This window comes from Girardinichthys multiradiatus, chromosome 9 (genome assembly GCF_021462225.1).
Source record: "Girardinichthys multiradiatus isolate DD_20200921_A chromosome 9, DD_fGirMul_XY1, whole genome shotgun sequence".
Lineage (NCBI taxonomy): Eukaryota > Metazoa > Chordata > Actinopteri > Cyprinodontiformes > Goodeidae > Girardinichthys > Girardinichthys multiradiatus.
This window is the reverse complement of record NC_061802.1, coordinates 1703097-1718749: the sequence shown is the minus strand read 5'-3', so window position 1 is coordinate 1718749 and position 15653 is coordinate 1703097. Positions and strand designations below refer to the sequence as shown.

General features: G+C 43.4%; 1 protein-coding gene across 1 annotated transcript; it reads right to left on the bottom strand.

The window, feature by feature from the left end:
* Window positions 1-4051: 4051 nt before the first annotated feature.
* Window positions 4052-11081, bottom strand: LOC124873775 (zinc finger protein 771-like). The gene is made up of 2 exons (XM_047374731.1): window positions 10788-11081; window positions 4052-6610 (listed from the first exon to the last, which is right to left on the bottom strand). Exon 2 carries the CDS (start codon window positions 6593-6595, stop codon window positions 5402-5404), a length of 1194 nt encoding a protein of 397 aa, XP_047230687.1. The 5' UTR covers window positions 6596-6610; window positions 10788-11081; the 3' UTR covers window positions 4052-5401.
* Window positions 11082-15653: the final 4572 nt, after the last annotated feature.

Genomic DNA, 15653 nt, shown 5'->3' with positions numbered 1-15653 from the left:
TAGATCCTTCCATCATCAAGCGTAAGTGTGATAAATTAAACTCCTCTAGACCAGTACAATATTAAAAAATGAAAACACGATTTTCACCAAAGTCAAAACATTCTATGTATAATGAAGTTGTATGTACATATGAATAAGATTTTATAAGATCATTAGAACAAAACTTTGTCTTTGATTTAAAGATGTGGAAAATGCATGGGGGGAAAAAATGTCTATATTTTGGCTTCAAAAGTTGGTCCATATAAGATATTTTTTGGTGACATTTCCAACACTGCTCCAGTTGGAAAGTGAGGTGAGATGTCTAAACTGAAACTTTACTGTGCAACAGCTGTATATGAACTGATTTTGATAAGGGAAAAAGTCTATGCATTTTTTGTACAGTTATATTTTAAAAACAGTTTCACATGTTTGTTTATAACAGGTTATTAATGCGTACCTTACACTCCTGGTCAGAAAATATAATCAAGACAATACTGACAAGGCCTTTGTCATTGACACATTTGAAATGACAAGCATGTGACAGAAGAACAAACCAAAAATTAGGGTAAGAAATGTCCTTTTCTAACCATAATTTGCAGGTCCTTCACAAAAACGTACCAAGACTTTGATTTCTCACAAATAATTTCTGTTACATTGTCTTACAGATTGACCCAAAATCATATAAATATATCCTGGGAATAGTAAATGAAAGCAACCACTGGATGCTTGTGGTGCTGTTCTTCAAAATTAGATTTATCTTCAATGCCTCTTAAAAGTACTAAACTATTTGTTATCTACAACTCTTTTTTTTTATTCATATTGTGTCTTCAATGCAGGTTCTGATACCAGGAGAAAGGAGAAGTATTTTCTTTGACTTATTAGGTGAGAGTAAAATGAAGACCAAGCATTGCCAAGACATTTCCAGGTGAACATTCTTGTATTACCATTTACAATTGTCCAAAAAGTGCAATGGAAGATACTAGGTTTGCATCATGGATAATTGCGAACTTATTGATCTACCTAATTCATTTCATTTGTCTAACAACATGTCTTTTAGATCATTCATGAGACTCAGTGGGCTAAATGTATCTTGATGGGCAGGTGATACCGTTACTCACCCTGCTCAACAAGACTCCACCTCATGTGGTGTGTACGGACTTATGGTGCATAACTATTTGATTTTACAGAGTTTTATTGAAAGGCTTTTCAAATTTATTCAAGTAAATGTTTTTTTAAACAAAACATACACAAAGATTTAAATTGATCAAACCTTAAAAAATGTATCAAGTGTAAGGAATTGAGGTAAACGGTACAGCAGGTAAAGGGACAGGTCTAGGAAACACTATAAGTAGTGGCAAGGATGGGGTATAAAGAGAGTGGATGAATGGTAAAAAGGCCTGTGTTGCATGAAAATGTGCCAATAGATGCCATTATGCTGTATTAAAGGTTTTGTTGAAAATGGCTAGAGGAGAAAATCATAAAAAGAGTGGCTGGCAATTTTGATGAGTGTTGAACTTAGGGTACATGAACAAAACATGACCGGTGTGGGTACCACCCTGACTCAAGCCCACAGAGCTTTTGAAGAAATTTCCACCTGAAAATAAATCCACCTTGGGTAAAAGCAAACTTTGTTACTTCTGTAAATGCATTGCATAAAATGAGCATTTCAAAGTTTGAGCATTATTCTCCACTGATAAATCTCTACACTCAACTGTGGCTCAAGTGGTAGGAACTTGTCCTTTAACCGGCGGTTCGAAGCCCTGCTCTGTCTGTCACAGTCGTTGTGTCTTTGGGCATGACACTTCACCTGGCTTGTCTGCTGATGGAGGACTGGTGGCCTAGTGGTTAGAGAGCAGGGCATTTGTGTCCCAAAGAGGCCACAAGTTCCCTGGTTCGTATCCCACAGACTGCCATTATGGCTCCCTGAGCAAGACCCTTAGCCCCAGAATGCTCCTCCGGCGCCGCTGCTCCCTAAGGGATGGGTTAAATGCAGAGGACAATTTCATTGAAATGTTTAATTTCAATTCAGTTTTATTTATATAGCGCCAATTCACAACACATGTCGTCTCAAGGTTCTTCACAAAAGTAAGGTTCATACATTCCAATTAATCGTAACCATTGAACAGTTCAGTCAGATTCAGTTATTTATTCAAATTGGATAAAAAGTTTTTCTATCTAAGGAAACCCAGCAGATTGCATCCAGTCAGTGACTTGCAGCATTCACTCCTCCTGGATGAGCATGTAGAGACAGTGGACAGTCACTGGTGTTGACTTTGCAGCAATCCCTCATACTGAGCATGCATGTAGCGACAGTGGAGAGGAAAAACTCCCTTTTAACAGGAAGAAACCTCCAGCAGAACCAGAACCAGGCTCAGTGTGAGCGGCCATCTGCCACGACCGACTGGAGGTTTGAGAGAACAGAGCAGAGACACAAAGAGAACAAAGAAGCACTGATCCAGGAGTACTTTCTATGGGAAGGAAAAGTAAATATTAATGGATGTAGCTCCTTTAGTCGTTTCATCTAGAAAGAAAGAACAGATAAACTCTGAGCCAGTTTTCAAGGTTAGAGTCTGAAAGAGAGAACATAGAGTTAGTTACAGTAGAAGCTCAGTCAGTAGCCATGTCTAGGAGAGAGAAAGGGTTAAACACTGAAAGACAGGGCTATGTGGATCATCTGTAGAAGGTGAGCATTAAGTTGTTGCCAGCAGAAGCTCGGACGATGCCCCTCTCCAGAAAGGTGTCACAGGTAGACAAAGAGCCAGGCCAGGTGTAGCTTCTAGGAAGAGAAAAGAGAGAACAAAGTTAAAAACTGAAATAACAGCAAATAATGCAAAATTGGAGAGTAGTGTGAGAATGTAGCGAAGAGGGTGAAAGTGGTCATTATGTCCTCCAGTAGCCTAAGCCTATAGCAGCATAACTACACAGATAGTTTCAGTTCAGATTATTTAGTTAAACGGCGCTTATTTACAACAAAGGGTCCCACTGATGGTCATTGTTATACTAAAAACCACAAGGATTGGGATACATCCCTCTGTCAGACTGATTATAACCATTGGAAAAGAGAAGGGGTCATACAGGTAGCAGAAATGGAGGGTGTGTTTGCACCTCAACCATAACTGAACCGGTTTAGGCTAAACCTGACTCCCCCTTACTCCAACCAACAGGGAGGGAGGAAGGCTCCCTCTCTGATAAACTAAGCCACTCTAACTATAAGCTTTATCAAAAAGGAAAGTTTTAAGCCTAGCCTTAAAAGTAGACAGGGTGTCTGCCTCACGGACTAAAACTGGGAGCTGGTTCCACAGGAGAGGAGCCTGATAACTAAAGGATCTGCCTCCCATTCTATTTCTAGAGACTCTAGGAACCACCAGTAAACCTGCAGTCTGAGAACAAAGTGCTCTGTTAGGAACATATGGACCAATCAGATCTCTGATGTATGATGGAGCTAGATCATTAAGGGCTTTATATGTGAGGAGGAGAATTTTAAATTCTATTCTGGATTTAATGAAGGGAAGCTAAAATAGGAGAAATATGATCTCTCTTTTTAATTTTCATCAGAACTCTTGCTGCAGCATTTTGATTCAGCTGAAGGCATTTAACTGCATTTAGTGGACATCCTGATAGTAAAGAATTACAATAGTCCAGCCTTGAAGTAACAAATGTATGGACTAGTTTTTCAGCGTCACTCCTGGACAGGATATTTCTAATTTTGGCAATGTTCTGGAGATGAAAGAAGGAAGTCCTAGAAACCTGTTTAATATGGGATTTAAATGACATGTCCTGGTCAAAAATAACACCAAGGTTTTTTACTTTATTACTATATCACAATGACAAATAAAGATTGTTCTATTCTATATGTTCACACATTTATATATATTTTTTTATTAATGTAAATATTAAAATTTTGTATCCTGGCCTGATCCTGTTGCTGGGATCATATAACAGAACGTTCTGAATACTGGATTAATAACAACAGACAAATTAATGGGCCTTTAATGCAGTTATTGAAAAGATTCAAGTACAACACATAACACTTGTATATGTTATAAAAAATAACAGACATATTATACTGTGGTTTAATTGTAAGAAGTTTTTATTATTATTAAAGTTTTAACCCATCTTTGAAGCATTTTTGAAATCTCATATTATTTCACTTATGTTTTACAGTTTGCTGAGTGCTTTCTAAGTGGCTCTCCAGTGGCTTTTGACAACTCTGGCCCGAGTGTAAATGCAGTCAGAGAGCAGATTGCCATTTGCCTCTTTGAAAAAACAGGCAGCATCTTGCTGCAAACACTGAAGGACCTAAGCTTCCTCAAGAAGTACAGTCTGCTCTGTCCCTTCTTGTAGATGGCTTCACAGTTGCATCTCCACTCCAGTCTGTTGTCCAGGTGAACACCGAGGTATTTATACTCCTCCATCACCTCCACCTCTTCTCCCCTCTTCGCCATCGCTAGATTTCCTAATATAGTGCAGCCATACCTTGACTTAGCTCTTAATCAAAATATGAGCCCAGTGAACTGGTGAAACATAGACTAAATAATATTCTTTAAAACAGTGTATGATTAATCAAAGCTTTTTTCTGTTTGAAAAACAGTTTTCTGCAGTGCAGAATAATCTAGTTTAGCCTATTTGCAGCTTCCATGCTTGACTCCATTCAAGATGTTAAATAAAGCACTGAAATCAGCTTTTTCAAAAATAGAATAGTGCATTATTTATTTAAAACCATCTAAAATTAATGAACAATAATCTAGATCAGATTTGAATACAGTATTTTAGATTCTGTATTAAAGGCAGATCAAAGGAGAAGTAAAAGTATTTTCAGATTCCAGTTTCACCAGTCATTATTGTATTTACTATGAGAATATATATGTGATGTAAAGGTTTGCAACTTGAATCAGAAATTTTAGAACTGGAGTGCAAATAGAGGTGATGTAATTCTTGAGCAGAAAATGCATTTGTTTCATCTCTGAGTGAAAAATCAGTCAAAGAAAAGTCTTGGTCTCATTTAAAGGAAAATATAATAGGAGGCAGCAAACCTCAAGATTTTTGTAATGACGGCCAAAAGTGCATGTTCAAAACTACTTGCTGTCAAATGAGGAGGATAGAGTGAGTAACTGAATGCCATCAAGCTTTGGTTAATGTTTAGTAAACTTTTACTAGTATACTTTTTGAACTTCATGCGGCGCTTATTAAACATCTGCCGGCATCTATTAAATATGTAGTGGCACTAAATAAATGTCAGCTGGCACTTTTAATGTTTATTAGACATCAGGAGAAGATGGAGAGCATTAGATTTTTGTCCGAAACTGCTTTCCATACCACTCACAAGAATACGACTTCTCAAATGTATGAAATCCCATGAAAACAGTCAAGGTATTTTACCTCCACTAAACCTTTTCCACCAATCAGACAAGAGAAAAGCGTCTCACCTGTGTGAGTTCTCATGACGAGTCAAATGGCTACTGTATCTGAAAGACTTCCCACACATTTTACAAGGGTAAGGCTTCTCACCTGTGTGGGTTCTCATGTGCACAGCCAAGGAGGACTGCCTTGTGAAACCTTTTCCACAGGTCAGACAATAGAAAAACTTCTCACCTGTGTGAGTTCTTAGGTGGCGGGCCAAATCACTGGGCTGTATAAAAGATTTATCACACATTTCACAAGTATATGGTTTTTCACCTGTGTGGGTTCTCATATGTCGAGCCATAGTATTGCAGTGACGAAAAGATTTACCACATGCTTCACAAGAATATGGCTTCTCCCCTGTGTGTGTTCTCATATGTCTAGCCAAGTTACTACAGTGACTAAAAGATTTACCACACACGTGACAGTGATAAGGCTTCTCACCTGTGTGAGTTTTCATATGCTTGGCCCTGGTACTACAGTCACTAAAACATTTGTTGCACAGTTCACAAGGATACGGTTTTTCCCCTGTGTGAGTTCTTATGTGATCAGTCAAGTATTTATATGTAGTGAAACATTTGCCACATACTCCACAGCAGGGTATATTTGTTTTACGCCCTTTTAGTTTTGAATTGTTTTCACTGTCTTTCTGGTTGCTGCCTTGCTGATGTTGGTTCTCAGCTTCAGGGCGGTGTACAGAGAAGAGTCGGTCCTGGTTTGGTTCTGGTTCACTGCTGTCCTGTTGCTCATAAGTAGGAATCATCATAAAGCTGTCAGTCTCCTGCTTCACTGCAGGCTGCTCTTCATCCTGGTCACTGCAGAGATCCTCACGTTCCTGTTTAATTTGTACAGGTTCTGGTTCCACCTGTTCTTTTTTAATCTGTACAGGTTCTGGTTCCTCCATTGTCTCCATCTTCTCCTGTAGTTCTGGTCCATTGCAGAATATTTCCACATAAGCAGGACTCATCATAGTGGTGCTGGTCTCCTGCTTGACCAAAAGCTGCTCTTCATCCTGAAAGATCCACAGTTCAACCTTTTCTTCTTTAATTGGCTGAGGTTCTGGTTCTTCTTTAGCCTCAATTATATGTAGTGGTTCTGGTTCCCCCTGTTCCTCATTTATCTGTTCACTGTTTGGAATATTGTGATCAAGAACAGAGTTCCTCTCTTTAGTTATGAGAAAATTGCCAGCCAGAACCTCCCATGTAGTAACAGACATGGTGTTGTGGAAGACCTGGGAGAATGAAGAACAGTAGAACAACATTAATGACATTTTTGTAAAATTCATTTAGAGAGATGTGGAAAGACTTTGAGAATAGACATTTCAATAATATTTTTATTGGAATGTATGCAAATTCTATCTATCCATCCGCTTGCTCTAGGGTCGGGTCGTGGGGGCAGCAGCTTGAGTAAGGAAGTTAAGATATCTCTTTCTATAGCCACCTCTTCCAGCTTCTCTGGGAGACCCCTGAGGAAGACCCAGGACATGCTGGAGAGACAATGTCTCCTGGCTGGCCTACTTGCACTTGGGCATACCTGGAACACCTCCCTACAAGGGCGTTTCAGGTACCCTACGTCTGGGTAGCACAGATAAAGAGCAGAGCTGTTTGCTTGAAGCTACAATTTAAATCATATAAGCCATGTATTACTGGAAAGTTGAAACCACAAGTTTCCAAACAGAACAGAAACTCAAGAGAAAAGAGTTGAAAGCAGTTTAGTTTTGACCTTTCCCCTGAAAGAACACTAGTTTCTTCCTGTTCTCTAAGAGTAACCTTCTCAGTTAGTTTGGAGGCTCACTGCTATGGTGTAAATTTTAGGACATTCTCAGGTATCGGGAAAACATCCTCAGACATCAGATCAAACGGGTTGAGTTTAAATTATTATTCCTTTTCTCTCTACACTAACCTGGTGTTGTTACAAGCTTGAACTGTTTTTTAGTGATGTCATTAACCTTACGTTCTGCTACTGTCACACAATGATGATGCATTTGCATCACCTGCAGCAGGCTTTTCTCTCTGAGGCACAAGTGTCTGAGACTTTTTAGTCTAATGATTGAGTCCCTTTTACTGATGACCCTTTTTCTGGTCTGAGACCCTTTAGTCTGAAGCTGTTTGATCTGATGTCTTAGGATGTTTTCCTGAGGATGTCCTAAAATGTACACTGTAAACTGGTCTCTCACTCAGGCTGTTGTTGCTGCTAAACAGATAAAAATGGTCATAAAGGCAGGCTGCAAATACTATCAGAGCTTAGAAGGAGACATGATGGAAAAAGCAGAGAAATCAAGCAGCAGAGAAACAAAAGGCTGAAATTCTATTTCATGTTTCTTTAAAACTGCAATTATTAAACCGCTATTGAAAAAGAGCAACTTGGACAAGCTGCTACTGCAGAACTACAGGCTTATCTCTAACCTCCCCTTCATCAGTGAGATTGTTTGCAACAGGAAACAACACTCTCCAATTATTTTTACCTCTGCCTTCCTCCCTCACTGTTGGATGGAGTAAGGGGGAGTCAGGTTTAGCCTAAACCGGCTCAGTTATGGTTGAGGTGCAAACAGACCCTACATTTCTGCTACCTGTATGACCCCTTCTCTTTTCCAGTGGGCTCTACATGGACAAACATTATTAGTGTATTATTTTACTTAGTACCCCTACACATAGCCCATTCTAAAATGGCCAAACTCTAACACTCAGTAGTTTAATCCAACCTCCCCAACAACCCGCACCATTTCAGACCCTTTGTGAAGAGCCTTGAGACGACATGTGTTGTGAATTGGCGTTATATAAATAAACTGAATTGAAATGAATTATTGAAAAAGTTGTGTTTCAACAGTTAAACAACTTCCTAACAACGACCAACCGCTTCGATGTCTTCCAGTCAGGTTCCTGCTCACCACAGTACAGAGACTGCTCTTGTCAAGGTGTTCAATGACATCCGTATAAATGCAGACTGTGGAAGAACCACAGTGCTGGTATTATTGGACCTTAGTGCAGCATTCAACACTGTTGATCATTTTATTAGAGCGCCTGGAAAACTGGGTCGGCCTTTCTGGTCCAGCACTCAACTGGTTTAATTCCTACTTGAAGGACAGGGACTTTTTTGTGTCAGTAGGTAACTTTACATCAGAGACACAGAAACCACATGTGGCGTTCCCCAAGGGTCCAAGAGTCCCTACACTGGTTCCCTGTAGCTCAGAGAATAGATTTTAAAATACTTCTGTTAGTCTATAAATCACTGAATGGCTTAGCACCAAAATACATTACAGACTTGTTGTCAGTGGATCAACCACCCAGACCTCTCAGGTCTTCTGGCTCAAATCTACTCTGCAGAACCAGAACCAGAACCAAACATGGAGAAGCAGCTTTTAGTTCTTATGCTCCACTAATCTGGAATAAACTCCCAGAAAACTGTAAAGGTGTTGAAACCCTAAGTTGCTTTAAATCATGACTAAAAACCTATTTGTTTAGAGTGGCCTTTGACTGGGCCATTTAAGCATAAATAGTTACGTTTTCAGTCCAATTTTCCTTTCATTTTCTTATCAATCATTCTAGCAGTACTTTTTTTATCTTTATTATCATCTTATCATTTTAATTATTAATTTGTATTCCCTTTAATTATTTGTGTTCGTTAAGGATTTAATTACCTTTATGCCACTGTAACGTACTTTTCCTGTTGTGTCTTTTCTTTTTGTCATGTACAGCACTTTGAATTGTCTTGCTACTGAAATGTGCTATATCAATAAACTTGCCTTGCCTTAAAACCATTTAACTATTGAGATATTTATTGTATGTGATGTCTTTTATAGAAAGATCCTATCTTTCTATACTGAAATCTATCACAGTCCGATAATACAGTACTGCGATAAAGTATTCACCTTCTGTAAAGAGGTAATTACTTCATTGTTTACAACTATTTCCAAGGCACTTTACAAGACAAACAGATCTAGTTTATATACATGCTGACAGACTTAAACTCAACAACATACTTTGCAATCCTAGTTGTTAAACAATGCAGTCAAGTTCATTTTATTATACCAAAACAATGACCCGTTAGGTAAGGCCTCAGCTGATTACATCAAGTCACTGACTTGGCACTTGTCCCGCCTCCTCAAAGGACACGTGGTGACAGTGAATGGTTGAGTCCATCGAGACATTCACTTTGTAGAAATACTGAGCCTGCAGGTTCCAAGGATAAACTAGCAGCTGACCATAAAGAACACTAAGGCCCGTCACAAATTTGCCAATTCAAATGCTTTGGCATGAACTAAGCCAGGTCCTTCATGCAGGAAAATCTTCCAATGTGGCCATATTAAAATTATTCTGCAAAGCAGAGTGGGCAACAATACCACATCAGCAGTGATGTAAGAGGCTCACTGCCAGATATCATGAACACTATCACAACTATTTGTGCTTTTATTTATGATTTTTATTCACATTTGTTCTTCTGTGGTATTTGTGTTTGGCACAGCTAAACAAAACCACTGAGCCATACTCTGAGAACCCCACATTGTGGTTTGTGACACACCAACTATATATCCAACCCGGACCTAAAATGGAACCGGAGCATCCGCCATGACAGCCAAGAATGATTGGCAAGCTGACATACTGATGCTGGGTTCACTCACAGAACCAGCTCTGAATGAAAATGTTTTAAAATCCAAACTGAATCTGTTGAAAGTTTACTCAACTAGGATAATGTCTACTAGAACTCGGACGCTTGTGTCCGCCCTTCATGTTTACAAGCAGTCCAGCCATCTGTCTATTTTTACAGCCGCAATGACATCAGGTGACCCAAAAGGTCACCAACCAGAAACACTGGGGTTTTTTTTGTTTTGGGTTTTTTGAGCGCTCCTTAGGAACTCTGTAATTTGTTGAAATTCTACACTGGAAAATCCTAACTTTGAATGTGGCTGTATAATTATAGAGCTGTTGAATTGGAAATGCACCCCAGGCTCTTTACTTTATCCAAAGAAAACTAACTTTTTACTTAGTCAAGGTTATTTTTGATATTTCTATGATGATCTGAAAGATTAAAGTGTTTGGAAAAACCTAAAACGACGTTGTTTATTCCATGGATCACAGTGCAGACAACAGGCAGAATTAAAGATGGCCACGTATCATACAGATGTTAAAGGTTTAAAACAGTTCACTCTCCCTGTGTAGTTCTCTTCTGTGTTTTACACCATAAAAACTATCAAGACATTTGTCAAAATAAGACATCGGGCCTGAAATAAATCAATAACATAACATCATAAGATTCAGATCCAAAACAAACTGTTAAAAAACGAAGAAAATAATCGAGCTGTGAACAAAAAACGGACACGTCCTCTTTCCTCCGCGGCATCAACTAGTCCCCTGATCATATTCTCTGTGTTCCAGTGTTAGTTCATTCAGGCCACCGTACAGGTAACATACCTGTAGGTTCTGATCTGATCTGGGTTTTCCAGCTGATATCCAGCAGTCTGAGCTGATGATCGATCTCTTCCTCCTAATGAACGATGTTTCTGAATATTTCTCCAGCAGCAGCAGTTAGTCGCTCTCTGATCAATTCTCTCAGATGATGAACCGAAGATGTTGTTACTGCAGACTCTGAAATATTCAGCTCACACAGCAAAAACCGACGATAAACAGAAGAAAACCTGGAAGCTAACGATGCTAGCGCCTTGTTGTTTACTTCCGCCGGAAGTCTCATGGAAATTGACACAAGAAACAGTTTCAACCCTTTAGGTTCCGCCTTTAGCTACAGACATTTGATCAGTTTTTGTTGCAACTTTGGTCCTGATCCAAACTTACAAACAGGTTTTCTGCAGGGTGTATCTGGCTGATTTTAGCGTCTAAATTAACTCCATGTAATCTAAATGTAGTAATATTATAACTGAGAAAAAATGAAACTCTAATTAAAACATTTAATTAAGAGCGTCTTGATTTTGGATAAAACTGTGAAATAAGAATTATTAACAGTAAAAGAACACTATTATTACAGAATTACATCACCTCGCTGGGGGGGAAGGAGCCTGAGCTTGTGCGGGAGGTCGAGAGATATCGACAAGAAATAGTCGGGCTCGCCTCCACGCACAGCGTGGGCTCTGGAACCCATCTCCTTGAGAGGGGCTGGACTCTCTTCTACTCTGGAGTGGCCCACGGGGAGAGGCGGCGGGCTTGTGTGGGTTTGCTTGTTGCCCCCCAGCTCAGCCGTCTCATGTTGGGGTTTACCCCAGTGGATGAGAGGGTCGTATCCCTGCGCCTGCGGGTTGGGGAGAGGTCTCTGACTATCATTTCAGCCTACGGGCCGAGTGGTAGTGCAGAGTACCCGGCCTTCTTGGCGTCCCTGTCGGGGGTCCTGGATAGTGCCCCCCCTGGGGACTCCATTATTCTGCTGAGGGACTTCAACGCCCACGTGGGGAACGACAGTGACACCTGGAGAGGCGTGATCGGGAGGAATGACCTCCCCGATCTGAATCCGAGTGGTGTTTTGTTATTGGACTTCTGTGCTAGTCACGGATTGTCCATAACGAACACCATGTTCAAACATAAGGGTGTCCATCAGTGCACTTGGCACCAGGACACCCTAGGCAGGAGGTCGATGATCGACTTTCTTGTCGTATCATCTACTCTGACCTCTGATAATACAGTACTGCGATAAAGTATTCACCTTCTGTAAAGAGGTAATTACTTCATTGTTTACAACTATTTCCAAGGCACTTTACAAGACAAACAGATCTAGTTTATATACATGCTGACAGACTTAAACTCAACAACATACTTTGCAATCCTAGTTGTTAAACAATGCAGTCAAGTTCATTTTATTATACCAAAACAATGACCCGTTAGGTAAGGCCTCAGCTGATTACATCAAGTCACTGACTTGGCACTTTGTTGTCGTATCATCAGACCTTCGGCCGCATGTTTTGGACACTCGGGGGAAGAGAGGGGCTGAGCTGTCCACTGATCACCACCTGGTGGTGAGTTGGATCCGCTGGAGGAGGAGAAAGCTGGACAGACTTGGCAGGCCCAAGCGCATAGTGAGGGTCTGCTCGGAATGTCTGGCGGAGCCCTTGGCCAGGGATGTATTCAACTCCCACCTCCGGCAGAGCTTTGACCAGATTCCGGGGGAAGTTGGAGACATAGAGTCCGAGTCGCCCATGTTCTCCGCATCTATTGTCGATGCTGCTGCCCGTAGCTGCAGCCGTAAGGTCTGCGGTGCCTGTCGCGGCGGCAATCCCCGAACCCGGTGGTGGACACAGGCAGTAAGGGACGCTGTCAAGCTGAAGAATGAGTCCTATCGGCTATGGTCGGCCACTCCAATCTTCCCTCACTCGTGAACAAGACCCCGAGATACTTAAACTCCTCCACTTAAGGCAGGAACTCCCCTCCAACCTGAAGAGGACAAGCCACCCTATTCCAGTCAAGAACCATGGCCTCGGACTGGGAGGAGCTGATCTTCATCCCAGCCGTTTCACACTCGGCTGCGAGCCGCCCCAGTGCATGCTGTAGGTCTTGGCTAGATGGGGCCAGCAGGACCACGTCATCTGCAAAAATAAGAGACAAAAGCCTCTGGTCCCCAAACCAGACCCCCTCAGGCCCTTGGCTGCGCCTAGAAATCCTGTCCATAAAAGTTATAAACAGGACCGGTGACAAAGGGCAGCCCTGCCGGAGTCCAACATGCACCGGGAACAGGTCCGACTTAGTGCCGGCAATGCGGACCAGACTCCTGCTCCGCATGTACAGAGACCGGATGGCCCCTAGTAAAGGGCCCCCAATTCCATACTCCAGGAGCACCCCCCACAGGGCATCACAAGGGACACAGTTGAATGCTTTCTCCAGATCCACAAAACACATGTGGACCGGTTGGGCAAACTCCCATGAACCCTCGAGCACCCTGTAGAGGGTATAGAGCTGGTCCAGTGTCCCACGGCCGGGAGGAAAACCACACTGCTCCTCCTGAAGCTGAGGTTCGACTATCGGCCGGACTCTCCTCTCCAATACCCTGGCGTAGGCCTTACCAGGGAGCCTGAGGAGTGTGATCCCCCTGTAGTTGGAACACACCCTCCGGTCACCCTTCTTATGTAGGGGGACCACCACCCCAGTCTGCCAGTCCAAAGGCACTGTCCCAGTCCGCCACGCATTGTTGAAGAGGCATGTCAACCATGACAGCCACACAACATCCAAAGACTTGAGGTACTCAGGGCGGATCTCATCCAACCCTGAAGCCTTGCCACCACTGAGCTTTTTAACCACCTCGGTGACAGCCTGGGTGATGAAAGAGTCCAACCCCGAGTCCCCAGCCTCTGTTTCCACCAGGGAATGCGTGATGGCAGGATTGAGGAGATCCTCGAAGTACTCCTTCCACCGGCCGATAATGTCCCCAGTTGAGGTCAGCAGCTCCCCACCCCCACTGTAAACAGTGTTAGCGAAGCACTGCTTCCCCCTCCTGAGGCGCCGGACGGTTTGCCAGAATCGCTTCGAGGCCAACCGGTAGTGCTTCTCCATGGACTCACCGAACTCCTCCCAGGTCCAGGTTTTTGCCTCGCTTGGCCCCATGGTACCCGTCAGCCGCCTCAGGAGTCCCACAAGCCAGCCACAGCCGATAGGACTCCTTCTTCCGGTGTCCACCACCGGGTTCGGGGATTGCCGCCACGACAGGCACCGCAGACCTTACGGCCGCAGCTATGGGCAGCAGCATCGACAATAGATGCGGAGAACATGGGCGACTCGGACTCTATGTCTCCAACATCCCCCGGGATCTGGTCGAAGCTCTCCCGGAGGTGGGAGTTGAATACATCCCTGGCCGAGGGCTCCGCCAGGCATTCCCAGCAGACCCTCACTATGCGCTTGGGCCTGCCAAGTCTGTCCGGCTTTCTCCTCCTCCAGCGGATCCAACTCACCACCAGGTGATGATCAGTGGACAGCTCAGCCCCTCTCTTCCCCCGAGTGTCCAAAACATGCGGCCGAAGGTCTGATGATACGACAACAAAGTCGATCATCGACCTCCTGCCTAGGGTGTCCTGGTGCCAAGTGCACTGATGGACACCCTTATGTTTGAACATGGTGTTCGTTATGGACAATCCGTGACTAGCACAGAAGTCCAATAACAAAACACCACTCGGATTCAGATCGGGGAGGCCATTCCTCCTGATCACGCCTCTCCAGGTGTCACTGTCGTTTCCCACGTGGGCGTTGAAGTTCCCCAGCAGAATAATGGAGTCCCCAGGAGGGGCAATATCCAGTACCCCCGACAGGGACGCCAAGAAGGCCGGGTACTCTGCACTACCACTTGGCCCGTAGGCTGAAATGATAGTCAGAGACCTCTCCCCAATCCGAAGGCGCAGGGATGCGACTCTCTCATCCACTGGGGTAAACCCCAACACGAGACGGCTGAGCTGGGGGACAACAAGCAAACCCACACCAGCTCGCCGCCTCTCCCCGTGGGCCACTCCAGAGTAGAAGAGAGTCCAGCCCCTCTCAAGGAGATGGGTTCCAGAGCCCACGCTGTGCGTGGAGGCGAGCCCGACTATTTCTAGTCGATATCTCTCGACCTCCCGCACAAGCTCAGGCTCCTTCCCCCCCAGCGAGGTGACATTCCACGTCCCTAGAGCCAGCCTAAGCATCCGGGGATCGGGCCGTTGAGGTCTCCACCTTCGTCCGCCACCCAATCCTCTTTGCACCGGTCCCTCACGGTTCCCCCTGCAGGTGGTGGGCCCACTGGGTGATGGCCTCGCGTCTCTCGTTCGGGCTTGGCCCGGCCGGGTCCCGCGAGGAGCAACCCGGCCACCAGGCGCTCTCCGACGAGTCCCGACCCCAGGCCTGGCTCCAGGGTGGGACCCCGGCTCCGCCGTACCGGGCAACGTCACGTGCCTCGATATTGTGTTCTTCATGAGGGGTTCTTGAACCATTCTTTGTCTGACCCATCACCTAGAACCTGTTTGCCATGGGAGACCCTACCAGGGGCATTTAGGCCCCAGACAACATATGTATGTATGTATATGTGTGTATTTGTGTATGTATATGCATACACATACATATATATACATATACATATATATATATATACATATACACATACATATATATATATATATATATATGTATGTATGAAATCCGTTTGCCCATTCTGGAAAGAAGATCTTAACAGAAAGAGATTTTTGGATAAAAATATGTTGAAATACTTTCAGGATGACTACTAATGCTACGATACAACTCATACAGTACAAACCTCTTTACAGAGTTCATTACACAGAACCTAGATGTTCCCAATAGGTCTGACAAAGACAGACATATGCT